The sequence below is a fragment of the Octodon degus genome, unplaced genomic scaffold, assembly GCF_000260255.1.
Source record: "Octodon degus isolate 3935 unplaced genomic scaffold, OctDeg1.0 scaffold00056, whole genome shotgun sequence".
In the NCBI taxonomy this organism is placed as follows: domain Eukaryota; kingdom Metazoa; phylum Chordata; class Mammalia; order Rodentia; family Octodontidae; genus Octodon; species Octodon degus.
Window position 1 is genome coordinate 10,648,704 of NW_004524632.1, and position 18,988 is coordinate 10,667,691.

At 57.0% G+C, this 18,988-nt stretch overlaps 2 protein-coding genes across 3 annotated transcripts in view; both read left to right on the forward strand.

Moving 5' to 3' along the window:
• Positions 1-2,767: 2,767 nt before the first annotated feature.
• On the forward strand, positions 2,768-17,480 carry Ttc25 (tetratricopeptide repeat domain 25). Of its 2 annotated transcripts, none has more exons than XM_004633905.2 (12): positions 2,768-3,181; positions 5,459-5,590; positions 5,749-5,899; positions 6,559-6,620; positions 6,796-6,961; positions 7,316-7,540; positions 7,634-7,841; positions 9,761-9,847; positions 11,283-11,479; positions 13,627-13,727; positions 14,887-14,962; positions 17,014-17,480. In XM_004633905.2, the coding sequence occupies exons 1-12, from the start codon at positions 3,068-3,070 to the stop codon at positions 17,457-17,459; spliced, it is 1,965 nt and encodes a 654-aa protein (XP_004633962.1). In that variant the 5' UTR covers positions 2,768-3,067; the 3' UTR covers positions 17,460-17,480. The 2 variants fall into 2 exon arrangements, with proteins under 2 accessions (XP_004633962.1, XP_023573691.1); XM_023717923.1 differs by having other exon boundaries at positions 17,017-17,480.
• A 421-nt stretch (positions 17,481-17,901) lies between these two features.
• Positions 17,902-18,988, forward strand: part of Cnp (2',3'-cyclic nucleotide 3' phosphodiesterase) — a 6,052-nt gene continuing 4,965 nt past the window's right edge. Inside the window, exon 1 of the mRNA XM_004633767.3 lies at positions 17,902-17,984. The gene's annotated coding sequence lies outside the window, so the exon portion shown is untranslated. The remainder of the gene's footprint in view (positions 17,985-18,988) is intronic.

Here is an 18,988-nt window from a genome sequence, read left to right on the forward strand (position 1 = left end):
TCTCTCTCTCTCTCTCTCTCTCTCTCTCTCTCTCTCTCTCCCCCTCTCCTTTTTGAGAAAGGGTCTCATTATGCAGTTCAGGCTGGCCTTAAGCTCACTTTGTATCCTAGGCTGGTCTCAAACTCACACTGATCCTCCTGCCTCAGCCTCCGAAGTACTCGGATTGCAGGCGTGCACCAGCACTCCGCCTTATCTGTTTTCTTATAGGTCTTCTCAACTCTGCTCCCTTGGAGCCTCACACTGGTGACTATATTTAGAATTTTCAGCAGGGGGCAGCGGTGCATGCCCGTAATGCCAGCACTCTGGGAGGCTGAGGCAGCGAGTTGCAGGCTTACGCCTGGGCAACTCAGTGACGTTTGGGATAATGAGTGCAGGCAAGGGAAGGACTTGGTACACACACACACACACACACACACACACACACACACCAAGCCCTAGGCCCTTCCATCCCCACCCCACCTGCCGCCCTTATCTCCCGCACGCCTGCTTCCCTGGCCACCGTCACTGATTTTATTTTGCTCTGCTAATTATTTACACTGTGGGTGTCTCACATAAGACAGGCCATGTCGTTGGTGACCTTCTGCATCTGACTTCCTCAGTGCGATTGGTGCAGGCAGCTGGATTAGACAGACATATCACAGGCAGTCAGACAGGGCCGGGCCTCGAAGGAGGCAGGGGAAGACAAGACACCCTGCAACTGTAAGAGGGACAGATGCGCCCGCGAGACCAAAGGTCGAGCAAACGCTGACCTCCCTAGAGATAAGCGGCGGGATTGATCATCACCCCGTGGAAGCCAGGGAGTGTCACTAATTGGCTGCTACTGGCTACCGGATAAGCTCCTGTTCTGTATTTATGCCTGCTTGCTACATGACTAGCTTTCCCATTTGGTCCTGGATTCATCCGTTTTACCCGAGCAATGGTGCTTTCAACCTTATTTGGGGCCGGGGAGATGGCTCAGCAGAATAAGCACTTGCCTGGCAAGTGCAAGGATCTGAGTTCAATCCCTAGTTCCACCAAAAAAAAAAGAAAAGAACAAATCAACCTTCTTGGCTGGCCATAGTAGCTTTTTTTTTGGGTTTTTTTTTTTTTTTTTTTCTGAAGATTGAACCCTTGTGCTTGCCAGGGAAGCGCTTATTCTACCCAGCCATCTCCCCAGCTCCATTGGCTGGCCATAGTTTTGCCCCACCTCCTGAGCCGGTTCCCATGGCTTCCTCCTTAGACCCCCCTCACCTCATGCTTTTGCTCTACAAGAACCCCTGGAGCGGGTCAGAGAGATAGCTTAGTAGAATAAGTGCTTGCCTGGCAAGTGCAAGGGCCTGAGTTCAATCCCTGGTTCTGAAAAATAAAAAAAAATCCCTAGAAAAGGCTGATTCTGGGGCAACCCACTCAGGCCCCCTTTCTGTCTTTCACTTGGACAGGAGCTTCCTTTCCCCAATAAATATAGTCTGTTCCTTTTTTTTTTTTTTTTTCTTTGTGGAACCGGGGATTGAACTCAGGCCCTTGCGCTTGCCAAGGGAGCACTTATTCCACTGAGCCATCTCCCCGGCCCCTATATTCTGCTCTTAACCTCCATTTGTTCCTAAAATTCATTCTTCAGTTTTAGAACAGTTTGGAGAACTCGGCCCAGGCACCTTTCAGGTTGGGAGTTTCATTCCCCTGTCATGATGGTCTCAAGTGCCCCATTTTCCTGCGACCAAGGAGCAGATCTCTGTCACTGGAACTGCTGAGGGTGTAGTGGGGAGCTCACAGAAACCCCGGCTCTGGAGAGCTCTCGGTTGAGCTGGCCCCTCGCAGGCGTTCACTGGCTGGACAAGCCGAAGTCATTTCCCTCTGCGGTCTTTTGCCTGCAAGTTTCAGGGTCAGTACCAGTGCGAGGGGTCCCAGGAGACGAGGTGCAGCCGCAAATGCCGACCAAGGAGACAGAGGGTGAAAGGCGTTTCCGTCAGCCCCGCCACGCTGGGACAAAGACATCCAAGCCTTCAAGGCCTACCTGTGAGGGGCAGACGCAAGCTTTGCTTTTGTGATTGTGTTTTTTTTTTAATTAATTTATTTATTGTGTGTGTGTGTGTGTGTGTGTGTGTGGCCAGCTCAGCCCACCAGGGGGCGGGGCTGGCTGGCATGTGGTGCTGGGGATTGAACCGCGGTCGCTGTGCTTTTGCTTAGCTTAGCTTGTTCTAAGTAGGTGCTTTAGACCACTGAGCCATCTCACCAGCCCTGTGATTGTGTTTTGAGACAGGGTTTCACTCTGTAGTCCAGGCTGGCCTTGAACTCACAGTGATTCTCCTGCCTCAGCCTCCAAGCACAAGCACCACCATGCCAGACAGCTTTTAGAGACTTTTACGAAAAAGAGAAAAGGCACCGGCTGTGAGACCTGGAGAGCAGATGACCCCGCCTGGCGTGGCCTGAATGATTGGTATCTTGGGACTGGTTCTGTGAGATTCCAGGACTGTCATCTTCACCTGAGTGAGACAGGGCCGAAATCCCAGCTTCCAGGAAGCTGAGGCAGGAGGGCTGCTGCAATGGAGGCCAACGCGGGATACACAATGAGACCCTATCACCAGAGGAAGAAGAAAAAAAAGGGAATCTGATCCAAAGTTTTAAGGTAATAAGGTCGATAAATCCAGAGACGGAGAATGCGCCAGGTTTGGCTGAACGGGCTTGTGATCCCAGCACTGTGGAAGGCTGACGCAGGAGGATTCTAAGATGAAGCTCAGCCTGGGCAATTGCAATGTTTTCCAAATTTTTAAAAGGGGAGTAGGGATGTCGCTCAGCGCAAGACCCGTGGCTTCACTCCGGAAGACAGAAAATAAGTAAGCAAGCGCAGCCACTAAGCACCTGTCCCTTCTTGGAACTCAGCGGCTGCCTCTCCCAGGGCGCTGCCCACGTGCCCGCCACCCGCGCACCCAGGGAGAGTTGGGGGTGGCGCGTGCGCTTGCGCAAATCGCGGGGGCGTGGCCAGGGCTGAGGCCCGCCGGCGTCCCCCGGTTGCTAGGAGACGGGCTTACACAAGCCAGGCTGAAGTTCTGCGGCATCTTTCTCTGCTCCCGCGTCCCCTGGCCCAGCCGCGATGGCGGACTCCGAGGCCGAGGTCCTGCGCAGCACCTTTCCCTCCTACATGGCGGAGGGCGAGCGGCTCTATCTGTGTGGAGAGTTCGCGAAGGCCGTCCAGAGCTTCAGCAACGTGAGTGGGCTGTGGGCCTCTCCATCGGGGCAGCCAGCACTCCCGGGAACGCAGGGTCCTATCTGTGTGATTCTTTCTCACTCCTGATTGACAAGACCAAGCGTGGCCAGGCATGGTGGCACGCGCTTGTAATCCCAGCACTTGGGAGGCTGAGGCAGGAGGGTCATTGCAAGGAGGATTATTGGGATACAAAGTGAGCTCAAGGCCAGCCTGAACTGCACGAGGAGATCCTGTTTCCAAAAAAGATGAAAAAAAAAAAAAAAAAGACCAATCACAGGCAAGCCCTGTGCGTGGAGCACCCTGGCCCAGGCTGGGCCGGAGCCCATGATCCTTTTGCCTCAGCCTGGCAGGGTGCTGGGCAGACCATGTGCACCACCATGCCCCTGGTGCGCTCCTTTTCTGTCAGTTTGTACTTGCATCTTTCATTCTCCAAATTAACAGTGACCTCACCTCTACTTTCATTTAAGTGTTCTGTGGCTGCCCTTCCACAGAGCAGCCTCAGTTTCCTGTTCCTCGTTGGCCAGGAGCCTGCCTGCGAGTGGAGGCTGCCAAATCTCTGGTGCAGGGGCTGGAGATAGCTCAGTAGAATAAGAGCTTCCCTGGCAAGCGCAAGGTCCTGAGTTCAATCCCCGGTACCGCAAAAAGGGAAAAGAAAAAAAAGGATCCTCCTGCTTCGGCCTTCTGGAGTGCTGGGCTTACAGGCTTGAGCCACCACACCCAGCAGGTTCAGGGTTTAGTGTGACGACACCCTGAAAGGGTTTGAGTGTGATTTCGGCCCAGGGCTGGGCACGCGGCGCTGTCTCACTTTGTGCCGCTGTGCCCCCCGGGGATGCGCCCTCGCCTTGGGAATTGGCCCGGCCCTGCACACCCAGGTGTTCTTCCTTCCCTCTGCCGATGAGGCACTGCTGTCACTGCCATCGCTTCATTCCACAGCGGAGGAAACCCAGAGTTGAGCACGGTGCCAAGGTCACTCAAGGTCACTTACTGACCTCACCAACAGTGGAGAAAGGGCCCAAGTCATGCTCTCCAACTGCAGAGCTGCACCTCCCAAAGGCTCTCGGGGGCCAGTTCCTGTGCTGGGGGGGCAGGGGGCCAAACCCTGGCCTCACTGGGGACAGCCCACGGCCCATTCACAGGCTGATGTGAAAGCCACACCCCTCAGCTGTCACCCAGTCTTTCATCCCTGCCAGTCACCCACCAGATAGTAACAACAGACCTAGACTCTGATGGGCCAAAGCTGGGGCCAACATCTCGCTGGACCAGGTCGCTTCTGAAGGAGCCAGGCAGAAAGAACTGGCCCCTCTGGGGAACTGGGCCTCGCCCGAGATGTGGCCTCATCCCAGGAACGGTGTAGCTGCTTCAGTGGCTGAGTAAAGCTGGAAGGTGGGTGGCAGGGCAGAGCCAGCCAGGCCTCAGGAAGGACCGCCGGCCAGGCTGTGGTGGGTGTCTGTTCAGAGACAGGGCCACGCCACAGTTTGCTTTCCTGATGCCGAAGTGCTGATAGCTCTCAATCAGCTACACTGAATGAAAGAGAGGCTCAAACCAGGCACAGCAGTGCGTACCTGTCACCCCACCTGCTCTAGAGACTGAGGCAGGAGGAGGATTGGCGTTTGACAGCAACCTGGGTGACATAGCAAGACCTCCTCTCTCTGCAAAAACAAATGAACAAAATAGTCTATGATAATGCAAGTCATCCCAGCACTTGGGAGGCCGAGACAGGAGGATAACTGTAAATTCGAGGCCAGTCTGTGCTACATAACAAGCAAGCAAGAGATAGACAGACAGATAGACAGGCAGGCAGGCAGAGAGACAGACAGACAGTCAGACAGACAGAAGAAAAAAAAGAAAAGAAAACAAAAGAGGAAGAGTGAAATCTTGGGCCAGGCACGTAGCCTAGTGGTGGCATATGCCTGCTTAGCATGCACAGGGCCCTAGATTCTGCTCCATCCCCAAAAATGCAAAACAGAAAAACAAGTGATTATCATGGATAACTCACAGATTGTCCCAGGGTCGCTTTTGCTTTCCTTAGCATTTGAAATGTATTCTGAAGAGCCGAGCATGGTGGCGCACACCTGTCGTCCCAGCACTTAGGAGGCTGAGGCAGGAGGAACTGCAAGTTCCAGCCCAACCTGAACTACATAGCGAGCCCTGTCTCAAAAAAAAAAAAAAAAAAAAAAAAGCCCCCCCGAGGCCTGGTATCCCGTGGTGCTGTGTAAGAGCTGGGCCACTCTTCCCAGAAGTCAGCTAGCTGCATGCCCAGCCTTGGTCCTTCCCTAGGCGCTTCACCTGCAGAGCGGGGACAAGAACTGCCTGGTGGCCCGCTCCAAGTGCTACCTGAAGATGGGGGACCTGGTGAGGTCCCTGAAGGATGCCGAGGCCTCGCTGCAGAGCGACCCAACCTTCTGCAAGGTGGGGGAAACAATCCTGCCGTCCGTGCTGCTGCGGCCTCTGTGACAGAGCCCAGCTGCCCAGGCTCGGGGGCCATAGCCCACCTCCCCACGCGTCCTCTGCGCCCTGCTCCCCCATGCCTTCTATCACCACACCCGGCCACCTGGATCTGACCGCAGGGCATCCTGCAGAAAGCAGAGACGCTGTACACGATGGGGGACTTTGAGTTTGCCCTGGTCTTCTATCACCGAGGCTACAAACTGCGGCCGGATCGGGAATTCAAAGTGGGAATTCAGAAAGCACAGGAGGCCATCAACAACTCGGTGGGAAGTGAGTGGCCCTGGGCAGGCCAGCAGGAGGGCTCTGGAGGCTCCAGGCCCAGGGAAGGCCAGAGATGGGGGGAGGGCTCCGCTAGGACCTTAGGGACCTCACACCCGGCCTGGCTGTTGCTCAACTTTTACTTATTTTGTTTGTCATTGAGACAGGGTCTCACTCTGTAGTTCAGACTGGCCTTGAACTCACGGTATAACACAGGCTAGCCTCAAAGCTCCCACTGATCCTCCTGCCTCAGCCTCCCCTGTGTGGAAGTGGCAGGCATGCGCCATCACGCCCAGTGTGGGGGATGTTCGGAGGCTAGGAACTTCCCCTGTTTTCCTCCAAGAGCACTTCCTCCTGGAGTCTCAGGATGGACGGAGCCTCTTGTCCAGCTGTCCCCAGGCCCCAGCTCTTCCCTCGTCCTGGTTTTGCCCAGCTGGCTCCTTAGCAGGGGAGGAGGAGTTGGGGGAGGGGTTGCTTGGTTATCCGTGGGCAGTACGGTGCAAAAATGACACGGCATGGGGTTTGGAAACGCAGGTGCCCTGGCCCTTGCCTGCTGGAGCCACCCCAGGGCTTCCCCCACCCCCCAGCAGACCTTGCTGGGCAGTGTTGCCTGGCACAGAGGGGTGACAGGTCGTCCCCAGAAGCCAGCTCATCGGCACCCCATCCCGCAGGTCCTTCCTCAATTAAGCTGGAGAATACAGGGGACCTCACCTTCCTGAGCAAGCAGGCCGAGGTAGGCACTGGCACAGGTCTCTAGGCCTCTGGGGTGGACACCACTCTGCAAGTTCTCGGGGCAGCCACCCCCGACAGATGCATTAGATGGTTCTCGGCTACAGAGGGGTCTGTGGTGGGGGGTATGGATGTCCAGGCCTGGGGCCTGCGGCTTCAGCTCGGTGTCGCCATCCCAGACCATGAAAGCCCAGCAGCAGCCCCAGCCCTCGAAGCATCGGCTGCACCAGGTACAGATGGAGTCGAAGCGGAAGGGCTCGCTCAAGAGCGAGAAGACCATGCGCCAGCTGCTGGGTGAGCTCTACGTGGACAAAGAGTACCTGGAGAGGCTGCTGTTGGATGAAGGTGAGGCCCCTGGGCCAGGGAGAGCCCAGATGGACCTGCCAGGGAGCCCTGGCTGCCGCGTGCTGGTGGACAGGGCGACGGAGACGGGCTCTCACCATGCAGTCGAGACTGGCCTCGAGCTCTCTGTGTAATCCAAGCTGGCCTCAAACTCAGTGATCCTCCTGCCTCAGCCTCCTGAGTACTGGGATTAAAGGCATGAATGAATATGCCGGATTTAGACTAGTCTGACCATGTGGCTGGAAAGAGAAGTCCCCCAAGATGGGGGGCCTCTGGGGAGTGGCTTGCCCACACTCTTGTCACCAAGGAGGGCAGTCCCAGGAAAGCCCTCGCTGACCTGGCCGCCCCTGCTCTCAGACCTCATCCGGGGTACCATCCGGAGCGGAGTGACGGTGGAGGACCTCATCCTGACCGGCATCAACTACCTGGACACCCGCAGCAGCTTCTGGCAGCAGCAGAAGCCGATCTATGCCCGCGAGCGCGACCGGAAGCTGATGCGGGACCGCTGGCTGCGCGACCGCGGGCGGACACCGGCGCAGACCGTGCACTACGTGCTCAAGAGCCTGGAGGACATCGACATGCGTGCGTGCGCGTGCGCAGGCGGCCCGGGGGTGGGGTGGGGTGGGGGGGGCGCCTCCCTGCACAGCAGCGAGCTTAGCTCGGCTCTGCCCCCAGTGCTGAGCAGTGGCAGCGCCGAGAGCAGCCTGCAGAAGGCCGAGAAGGTGCTGAAGAAGGTGCTGGAGTGGGGCCCTGACGACGTGCCCAACAGGGACGAGCTGCTGGGCAACCTGCACAGCTGTATCGGGAACGCGCAGCTGGAGCTGGGCCAGACGGCGGCCGCGCTGCAGAGCCACCGCCGGGACCTGGACATCGCCCGGGAGCAGTGAGTGCCGGCTGAGGCTCGGCTTGGGGTGTGTGTGTGTGTGTGTGTGTGTGTGTGTGCACGTGCGGCTCCATCCTGAACTCCATCCTCAGCCCTTTTCATTTCTTAAGGTTTTGAAGATGCTGCCAAATTGCCCCAACTGGGCTCCAACTTGAGGTCCTCCTGCCTCAGCCTCCCAGGATGCTGGGATTATAGGCGTGATATTTATTTATTTATTTATTTATTTATTTTTTGGTGGAACCGGGGATTGAACTCAGGCCCTTGCGCTTGCCAGGGAAGCGCTTACTCCACCGAGCCAGCTCCCCCGCCCTGGTGTATTTCCTCTGGTGTCATCTCCACAAGCACGCATCACCAGACACACCAGCTACTGCCAGCACGGGGGACAGAGCAGGGACCAGACCCAGGGGTCCGTTTCCATCAGATATGCAACCCAAACTCCCCAGCTGCTTGTGGTGACCATGATGGGGTCTCTGGGCGGGCAGGTGGCCCGTGGGGGCTGCAGCGAGGGGCGGGGGAGCAGCTGGCTGGAAATCTCGGTGTGGCCGGGTGCTGTGCTGTGTGCGCAGCCCAGGCTTTGGACTGTGTCCCGCCTGCTTGGGACCCTGGCCTGGTCACCTCCACCTGCGGCCTCAGGCTGTTTCCTCCCCCAATTGAGCGGACACCGCAGCAGGGGGCCATGGCACATGCTGTCCTCACAGCTCGGGGGGGTCATAAGTTCAAACCCAGCCTGGTCATCTTAGTGACTTAGTGAGACCCTGTCTCAAAAAAAGAAAAAGGGCTGAGGGTGCAGCTCAGCTTAAAGGCCCTGCGTTCTATCCCCCAATAGGGTAAAAAAATGAACAAATAAAATCACACAAACTAGCAAAAAGCCCAATGGCACTCAGCCCAGGCAGAAAGGACTCTGACCCGAAGTTGTGGACCAGGAGCCTGGGACAGCCAGGCATGCGCAGCGCAGCGAGTGGCATCTCCAGTGCAGGGCAGGGCCTGGCACAGCGCCCAGCGTGCTCCTGGCCCTCACAACATCTGCTGTGAAGCCCTCGGCAGGCTGTGGCTTCCCTGGCATCTCCGCTGGCCTTTCCTGGCTCCCCTCCCCCTCCACTGGATGCCCCCTCCTCACCTGGCCCCCCATCCCTCAGTGCCCACCCTACCTGCCTCGCTGTCCTCAAAGCCCCATGGAGGTCTCTCTCCACCCCTCACACCTTGTGCTCAGCACTCGAGGCCTCTCCAAGCCCACACTGTGCCCTACAGTCCCACACTCAGCCCGAGCCCAAGTGTCCTCCTGGGACAAAGTCCCAAGGGCTGAAGATAGCAGAGCCAGGTGCAGACGCATCCAGATATGGGTTCCAGTCTCCTGTCTCACAGAGCTACACAGGTTTTAGTGGGCCCCAGAGACTTGGCCGCCTGCCCTGCAGCCGTCTGTCCACTCCGGAGGCCCCACCTTGCTGTGGGGCCCGGCCCTGGGGTCACTCTGAGCTTCATGGCTCGCCCCTGCCTCCGTCTTCCCTCCTTGGCCTCTGTTCCTTCTGCACCTTGGCCCACAGGGACCCCACGGTCATTGCTGTCTCCTATAACTCAAATTCCTGAGCTCTCAGACCCCAATGGAGGACAGACCAGGGCCGAGACCTCCAGTGTGGAGCCCGCCCTGCCTGGTGCTGGATTCTGGCCGATGCCTCAAGGCCCCCACTTCCTACCAGCATGTGGAGAGCAGCCCTGACCGCACCTGGGGGTGCACCCCTGTGACCCCACGCTGGCACTTGGGAGGCTGAGGCAGGAGGATCCCTGTGAGGGAGCCGACAGACCACAGCCTTGACAGTCCGGCCTGTGCCCCCCAGCTGGAGCCCCAAATCCCTGGGTCCCTGAGGCCAGGGTCTTTTCTTGCGGGTTCCTGACGAGTGGCTTAGTTTGTCCTCTCCCCACAGCGACCTCCCTGATGCAAAATCCAGAGCCCTGGACAACATCGGCAGGGTCTTCGCCCGCATCGGGAAGTTCCAGCAGGCCATCGACACGTGAGTGGCAGCGCTCCGGCAGCCCTTCGCCTGGTGCTGAGCTCGAACCCACACAGACGCTCCAGCAACCCCAACTACTAGAGCTCCCCAGGAGAATGGTTCCCCCCAGCAGGCGACCCCGAGTGACTGGTTCCCCCCCGGCTTGGTGTCTGTGTGCCCACAGAGGGTCAGTGTGTCTCCACCCCTCAGCATCCCCTGGTCTCAAACTGCTTTATAACAGTGCTTGCTGTTTGCACATTAGTTGGGAAAACACAGGAAAGTAACAGAGCTGGGCGTGTGAGCAACATCTGAATCCCAGCACTGTGGGAGGCTGAGGCAGGAAGGTGGCAAGTTCAAGCCCAGCGTGGGAATATAAGGATTTGGTGAGACCTTACCTCAAAAGGAAACATAAACAAAGGCTGGAGATCTGCTTTAGCTCTGTTCAATCTCCAGTGCAGAAAGAAAGAAAGAAAACCAGCCAGGCATGGTGGTGCACACTTGTAATCCCAGCACTTGGGAGGCTGAGGCAGGAGAATCCTGGGGAATTTGAGACCAGCCTGGGTCTTTTATTTATTTATTTATTTTTAAATTTTATTTATTTATGTGTGTGTGTCCAGCTCAGCCCACCAGGGGGCGGGACTGGCTGGCATGTGGTGCTGGGGATTGAACTGTGGTCCCTGTGCTTACTTAAAGCTTGTTCTAGACCACTGAGCCATCTCACCAGCCCCAGACCCTTTCTTTTTTTTTTTTTTTAATCTTTTTATTTATTTATTTATGTGTGTGTGTGGCCAGCCCAGCCCATGGGGGGAGGGGTGCTGGCTGGCATGTGGTGCTGGGGGATTGAACCGCGGTCCCTGTGCTTTGCTAAGCTTGTTCTAAGTAGGTGCTTTAGACCACTGAGCCATCTCACTAGCCCCAAGACGCTGTCTTAAAAAGACAAAAAAGATGGGAAAGAAAGAAGGAAAGAGCAGAATTAACATTGCTACCCAAATACAACTAGTAGGGGCCGGGGAGATGGCTCAGTAGGTAAGTGCTTGCCTGGCAAGTGCGAGGGCCTGAGTTCAATTCTCAGTTCTGCAAAAACAAAACAAACAAAAAAAAACCAACAACAACATCTAGTAGTAATTATACTCTGTCAATACTTTCGTTTTTCCTTGCTTTTTTCCTCTGTTGATTTTCTCTTTCAAGTGTATGTATGCATGGATTTTCTTTTGGTTTTTGCTTGTTTGTTTTTTGAGACGTGGCCTCACTGTGTTCCATGCTGGCATTGTACTTTCCGAGGTCCTCCTGCCTCAGCCACCCAGAGCGCAGGATTGCAGGCCCGTGCCGCCGTGCCCAGCGCTTTGGTCGTTTTGCTGTTTCTGCCGTCCGTTCACCCTGGCCTGGTGCCGGAGGGAGCTTCCTTTGCCCGGGACTGGGGTGGGGAGTGGGGAAGCGCTGACACAGTTTCCCCCAGGTGGGAGGAGAAGATCCCTCTGGCCAAGACTGCCCTGGAGAAGACCTGGCTGCTGCACGAGATTGGGCGCTGCTACCTGGAGCTGGACCAGGCCTTGCAGGCCCAGCATTACGGGGAGAGATCACTGCAGTTTGCCGAGGAAGAGGGTGACATTGAGTGGCAGCTGAATGCCAGCGTCCTGGTAGCCCAGGCACAAGGTACCTTGGAGCCAGTCACCCTGCTGTCCTGGCCCTGGGTTGAATCCCCAGCATCACAAAAGGAAAAATGCAGGGCCGGCCAAATAGCTCAGTGGATTAAAGCACCTGCAGGCAGGCTCAGGGGCGGGGGGTTTGATGCCAGCCCCAGCCCTGGGGTGCCGAGAGGGCCATTGAGACTGGGTGTGGTGGCACATGCCTGTAATCCCAGCTCTTGGGAGGCTGTAAACAGGTGGATCACTACGAGTCTGATCTAGTAGTGAGACCCTGAACACCCTGTAGACCCTTCCCTAAAATACAAAAAAAAGGGAAAAGAAAGAAAGAAAGAAAGGAAAAGGAGTCTGAAGGAAGCACAGCCATCAGTACACATCTGTGGTCCCAGTTACAAAGGATGCTGAGGCAGTAGCATCTCTTTGTTTTATTTTGTTTTTGTTATTTTTATTTTTGAGAACCACTACGCAGTTCAGGCTGGCTTTGAGCTCACTTTGTAGCCCAGCCTGACCTCGAACCCCAGCCAATCCTCCTGCCTCAGCCTCCTGAGTGCTGGGATTGCAGGCGTGCGCCACCACGCCGGGCAGGAGGACCTCCTGAGTGCAGGAGTTGCAGACTAGCCTGGCAACACAGTAAGACCCCGTCTCTGGTGTTTTGTTTTTGTTTTTTGCGGAACCGGGGATTGAACTCAGACCCTTGCACTTGCCAGGGAAGTGCTTATTCTACTGAGCCGTCTCCCTGCCCAAGACCCCGTCTCAGAACAAAAATTTAAAATAAGACACAAATAAACATCCATCAGAGTTGCATTTCCTGTAAGGTGGAAACAGGGAAACAGCACAGGAAGTTGCTGATCACCTCCTTGTGCAAGGATCCAGGTGGAGGAATGTCATAGTGTCCCAGATAATGTGGCTGTTATCTGCCTGGTCCTGCGCTGCCTAAGGCCAGATAAATAGCTTGGGCTTGTCTTGGTTGTGACAGAACTTTAAGGTTTGTGACACCACTTAGATTTTTGAGACAGGGTCTCACTGTGCAGCCCAAGCTGGCTGGAACTCCCGGTGATCCTCGTGCCTCAGCCTCCTAAGTGCTGGGATGACAGCCGTGCGCCACCACACCTGGCGCTGCACCCGGCACCACGTCGATTTTGAGCCTGGTCTGGCTGAGGCCTAGTGCTGGAGCTTACGGGGGCTTGGCACAGTTTGGAGCCCTGGGTCTGGCCTATGCGAGGTAACTACTCTGCCACTGAGCCACACCTCCAGCCCTTTAAATTTTTTTTTTTTTTTCGGAACCGGGGATTGAACTCAGGCCCTTGAACTTGCCAGGGAAGCGCTTATTCCACTGAGCCATCTCCCCGGCCCAAAGCCCTTTAAAATTTTAAGCAAGAGTCTTGTTAAATTGCCCAGGCTGACCTCAAATTTGAGGTCCTCCTGCCTCAGCCTCCCAAGTGGGCCTAGCAGGCTGTTAATCTGGGAGCTTCCCTTATCAGATGTGCAGGTAACAGTGCGGGGGTGGGAGGAGGAGCCAGTGTGGAGCTGGGTGTGACAGTCCTGTGCAGTCATGGCCGTCCGAGTCTGCCCCTTGCAGGGGCTGTTCTGGGCTCTTGTAGCAAGAGCTGCCTGGGCCCTTAGAAAAAGCAGTGTGGCTCAGCCTGCAGCCAGTGTGGACGTGTGTGTGGGTCCACCGCGCAGCAGTGCATGTTCGTTCCACAGGTTGCGGGCCACAGTTCCCCAGCTGTCCCTGTGAGTGTGATTCTCCTTGTCACATGTATGGGAGACAGACTGGTTTTATTTATTTGTTTGAGATTGAAGCCAGGGCCTTTGCACTGAGCTGCACCCATCCCTTTTTATTTTTTATTTTATTTACAGACAGGGTCTTGCTAAGTTGTAGGTTGCCCATGGTGGGCTGGAACTTGGCAGCCTCCTGCCTCAGCTTCCCCAGTAGCTGGGATGACAGCAGTGCGCACTACTCCCTGCTGTTTCTGAAATTGTGGGATGTCTGTGACACAGTGTGGGGGTCCCCATCAATCCCAGGGGACACTTGAGCGCTGGACCAGCAGGGCGGCCCGGCCTGGCCATGCCTCCGGGGTGGATGCAGTGTGGGAGTGGGTCGAGTCTGGTCCAGGACCCAGGGTCACGCCCGTGGCGGCTCCTCCCTTGCTCCAGTGAAGCTGAGAGACTTCGAATCGGCTGTGAACAACTTCGAGAAGGCGCTGGAGCGGGCGAAGCTGGTGCACAACCAGGAGGCGCAGCAGGCCATCATCAGCGTGAGGGGCGGGGCCGTGCGGGCGGGGCCTGGGCGGGGCCTGCTGGGTGCCCCCCCCCTCTTGTCTACACTGTAGCAGTCTGCCTTGGGGCACACGTGGGGTCCTGAGTTCCCTCCCACTGGGGCCCTGCGCACAGTGCCACACGAGCTGTGTATCCTAGCACTCAGGAGGCAGAGGCAGGAGGATTGCTGTAGGTTCAAGGACAGCTTGGGCTTCATGGACTGTTTCAGAAAGCCAAAGGGTGGGAAGTTCCCCGAGCTGAGTCGTGCAGGGTCTAGCCTGGCGGGGGCCCAGGAAGCTCTGTGTGGGCCGGAGGGTTAGGACAAGTGACACCAGCAGAGCAGCGTTACAGCACAGCCTCCTGCGAAGGGTGGAGTCACCTTGAAGGGCCACGGGCGGAGGAAACGCTGTCCACGGGACGGGTCCCCAACCCCTGAGCTCCTAGCCTAGCAGCTCCAGCAGGAAGCCTCCGGGGGCCAAGGCCGGCCCCTCGCTTCCGCAGAGGACAGCAGGCACTCAGGCCATGCGAGTAGAGGAGGGTGGAAGCCGCTCTCCGGACCTGGCTGCTGTGTAGGAGGCTGAGGCAGGAAGGCTGCTGGAGCATAGGTCTGTGAAGCCAGTGTGGAGAGCACCCTGAGGCCCTGCCTCAGACATAAAAGGCCCACGGACTGCAGTTCAAGCTCCTGGGGACACTATGTGGCTCTGGGAAGCCCCCGAAAGGGCTCAGTCCCTCCGCTGACCCCTTCTTGGCCTCCCAGCACTCAGGAGGCCAAGAGCAAGTGGAGGCGGCAGGACTGGAGCCTGCACCACCGGGGGCCGTGGTGGCACTTGGGGCTGTGTGGCCCAGGTCCGCCCAGCCCGACCGAACAACCTCGAAGGGGAGGAAATGCTCCCCGCCGAGCTGCAGGCCGGGGTCCTGGCCCACAGAAAGGAAAGGGGGCCACAGGTCACTCCGGGGCCTTCGGGACAAGGGAAGGGACAGAGCCTGGGCAGGAGGAAGCACAATTGCCAACAGGTGAAGCGTGCTCACCAAGCCCCAGGAGGTGGCATGCCTGCCAGCCCAGCTGTCCAGGAGGCTGAGGCAGGAGGATCCCAAGTTCAATTCCCAGCCCTGCACAAAAGGAAAGAAAACGGAGCTTACCAGGTCCTCTGTCCACAGGCCTTGGATGACGCTAACAAGGGCATCATTGAAGAGCTGAAGAAAACCAGCTACAAGGAGATGTTCAGAGTCACAGGTGAGGGGTGGGGGAGGTGGCTCAGCGGAATAAGCGCTTCCCTGGCAAGCTCAAGGGCCTGAGCTCAATCCCCAGTTCTGCCAAAAAAACAAACAAACAAAAAAGCCCAGAGTCACAGGTGAGGCCCTGGACCAAGGGGGCAGCCCTGAGCCCCTCTGCTGTATCCGGCCAGGATGGCACTGCCCACTAAACTGCCCTCTGCCATCTCCTCCTCTTCCTCCTTTTTTTTTTTTTTTTGTTTTGTTTTTTGAGACAAGGTCTCACTATGTAACCCAGGCTGGCCTTGAACTTGGGGTGATCCTCCTGCCTCACCCCCCTGAGCACTAGTGCTGGGATTACAGATGTGCACTGGCACACCCAGGCTGGTCCTTTTTGTGGTCCTGTGTACTGAACCCAGAGTCTTTAGTGAGCTCCACCCCATCCCTTTTTTATTTGAGCCAGGGTCTTGCTAAGTTGTCCAGGCTGGGCTTGGACTTGGGACTCAGTTCATTTTTCAAGTTATTCAAGTGGCTGCACTCCTGTCAGTCCACACTCTGGGAGGCTGAAGCAGGAGCATCTCCAATTTGAGTTCAGCTTGGGAAACTCAGCAAGACCCTGACTCAATCTTGGAGCCTGGGGAGGCCCGCCGAGAACAGGACTTCTAAAAGGCAAATATGTCTGGAAGACTGTGGTGCAAGGCCATTTTTGTTGGCTATCAGCGGGGTCTCTGGAACCAGAGGGAACCCGCAGCTCTCCTTAAAATTGAAGGTGTTTATGCCCGGGGGAAACAGAATTCTACTTGGGCAAGAGATGTGCTTATGTGTACAAAGCGAGAAGCAACGCAGTGACTCCAGGTGGCAAACCAAACAAAACCAGAGTGATCTGGGGAAAAGGAACTCGGGCGCATGCGGCGCGGTTCGTGCTGAGGCCATCGGACACCGAATCCGTGTGATGCTGTACCCTCAGGAATTTAAACTGGGGCCGGGGAGATGGCTCAGTGGAATAAGCGCTTCCCTGGCAAGCGCAAGGGCCTGAGTTCGATCTCCGGTTCCAGAAAAAAAAAAAAAAAGAATTTAAATTAACAGAAAATAAATGTGCATTAAAAAAAAAAAAAGACCCTGACTCAAAATGAAAAATAAAAAAGGGCAGGGGATACCGGGCTTTGATAAGGGAGACAGAGGCTGTGCTTGGACATTTTTCCAGGCGGCAGGGGCAGGAGGGGCCTTTCCAGCACATCCATGTCCAGCGACCCTCTTGTGCCCTTGCACCCCCCTCCCCCAGGGCTGGCACTGCTCTCGGGGACCTGGAGGCTGATCTGCCAGCCAGGGTCAGAGAGGTGGCGCCAGTGGCCAGACTAGAGCAGCCACTCTCCTAGGACAGCCCAGAACTGCACCTTTGCCTCCTTTCTCAGGGCCTCAGGAGGCCGAGGCTGGGGGTCGCTGCCTCCCATTCTGGGACCCCACAGGGAAGGGGAAGAAGGTTGGGTAGAGGGTGGGCGCGGCCACCTGGGCTGGTCTACCCTCAGGAACAAGTGTCCCCTCTGTGCCCCAGGAGGCGCACTCCCTATACACACCAGCAGGTGGCAGTGTCGCTTGTCACCTCCAGGGTCTGTGACCTTGGACAGCTGGAGCCGTCGCTGCCTTGGGGACCTTAGCTTCTGGAAGGGCTCAGGGTAGGTGCAGGAAGAGCCTGGCTACTCTGTAACTGGTCGCCATCCATCCAGGTCCCCTGGGCACAAGGTGTCGCTCCAGCAACAATTTTTTTTTTTAATTTTTTTTTTTTTTTAAATTTTGCACCCTGATGGGGCCGGTGAGATGGCTCAGTGGTCTAAAGCGCCTACTTAGAACAAGCTAAGCCTAAGCAAAGCACAGGGACCGCGGTTCAATCCCCCAGCACCACATGCCAGCCAGCCCCCGCCTCCTGGTGGGCTGAGCAGGCCACACACACACTAAATAAATATTTAAAAAAATTTTTTTTTGCACCCTGAGACAGGGTCTGCATTGCAGTTCAGACTGGCCTTGAACTTGCTTTGTAGCCCGCTGTACCCTCTCCTCCCCGGCCCCGTTTTGCAGAAGAAGTCCTTGTGGAGCCCGAGGAGGAGCCGGCCAAGAAGGAGTCGAAGCGCACGCCGGATGCACCCGAACGGGTGATGCGACAGTGGGACAGGGAGCCAGTGAGGGAGGCTTCGGACGAGGAGCTCCACTTGGCCCTGCAGGGAGCGCGGATGGACAGGAGTGGACGTAGCTCCTCGGAGGAGGCAGCCGTGGGCAGGACACCCAGCGGGGACACGATGCCTCCTGGGGAGAACAGATCACCACCGCCGAGAGAGCTCTACCGGAGGTCCTCGGGGGAGCTGGCGGGTGACCTGGAAGAGTCCCGCGGAGAGGACTCGGGCGGAGCGGAGGGGCCAGGGCCCAAGGCCGGAGGGGGAGAGCTGGGCCCGGGGGAGGGTGGAGCCCCGAGAGCAGCGGAGAGCGCCGCAGGGGCGGAGGCGCGCCCCGGAGACGGAGCGCCGTAGGTCTGCACTTGCACTGGTCATGCTGAGGCCCGAGCGAAGAAATGTTTTCGGGCTGAGGAACAAACACGGCGCCCGTCCCAGGTCTCCTCGGCCTCCGCGGTCACTGTTTGCCCATTAAACGTGATCTGCCAAGCCACAAGCCCAGTCCTGGCCCTTTTCTCTCCCCTCACCCTTGCTTTTCTTTCCTGTCTGTAGGGATGGGTGCGGGCTCTTCACACCGGTCTCCACCTCCAGCCTTTCTTTTAGCTTTTTTCAAACACGGTCTTGCTCGACACATTGAATTTGCGATCCTGGCCAGGGATACAGCTCAGCGGCACAGTGGCCGTCTGAATTTGCGGTCCTCCTGGCCCCACCTCCAAGAGGCCTAGGTGACAGCGTGGCCCCAGCAGAGCTCCTCCAGGCGAGTGTGGGAAGAGAGGAAACGGGGCGCTGTGACCTCTGGGGCGAAGAAGCAGAGAAAGCCCCAGAGTCCAGGTGTCCGCCGCTCTGTGGCTGTAGGGGGCCTCCCCGCAAGGGGGTTAGGAGGTGGGTGCTGGGTCCCAACTGTGCTCCCCAGGGCCGTGGGAGGAAAAGCAGGGTGGGGGCTGGGCGGGGCAGCTGCACTATCGCTTCCTACCAGACGCAGCAAGTGGGTTCTGCTTGGCTACTGAGGACGGAGTCCAAGGCCACATGCACAGCATGAGAGCTGTAGTTCCAGCCCTTAGGAGGCTGAGGCAGGAGGATCCCTGAGTTTGAGGCCAGCCTGGGCGACACAGCCAGACACTATGTATAATGAAACAGTGTAAAAATGCAAAAGCAGACGATGAATAAAATGTCTTTTTTTTTTTTTTTTTTTTTTGTGGAACCAGGGATTGAACTCAGGCCCTTGTGCTTACCAGAGAAGCGTTTATTCCACTGAGCCATCTCCCTGGCCGCCCCCACCCCCGGTGTCTTTTTTTAAAGAGCAGAATACATTTATTGGGGGAAATAAAGCTCCTGTCCGAGAGGGACCCTAGTGGGTTGCCCCGTTTTTTGTTCTTGTTTTGTTTTGTTTTTCTTTATGGGACTGGAAATTAATCTAGCAGCCTTCAAACTAGACTATTTCCAGAACTCTTAATGGGCTCAATCCCCAGTGAGGTTAAAAAAACCCAAAAAACAAAAAACCACAGGCCGGAAAGCGGCTCAACCCCCTGGGCCCCGGACCTCTAGATCTGTTTCGCTTTCCCATCAGCGGCGGCTGCGCGGGGAAGGCTAACTCCGGGGGCGTGAAAGAGGCCGGAGGCCCTAACCCCGCCCCATCTGGTTCCTTCTCCGCCCCTAGCCCTGCCTCCTGAGCTACAGAAAGCGGCCCAGCGTGGTGTCCCCGCCTAGTTCCAGGTTCCGCCCCAGCTCAGGCGCGGTACCGCAGTTTTAGGGGCCTTATCCGCTAGCCTCCTTAGCCCCTAGGGCCCCGTTCCAGCCCCGCCTGACCCCGGCCGCGCTCGGGTCTTGGGACTGTAGAACCCCGCCGTGGCCCCGCCCCCGGCCGCCGTGGCCCCGCCCCGGCCGCC

Bases quoted from the DNA above. Each gene is read 5' to 3' on its own strand.
- Ttc25 (XM_004633905.2), top strand. From the start codon at position 3,068: ATGGCGGACTCCGAGGCCGAGGTCCTGCGCAGCACCTTTCCCTCCTAC. The intron at 7,541-7,633 runs GTGCGTGCGCGT...CTCTGCCCCCAG, and splicing joins CCTGGAGGACATCGACATGC to TGCTGAGCAGTGGCAGCGCC. The intron at 14,963-17,013 runs GTGAGGGGTGGG...CCCGTTTTGCAG, and splicing joins GGAGATGTTCAGAGTCACAG to AAGAAGTCCTTGTGGAGCCC.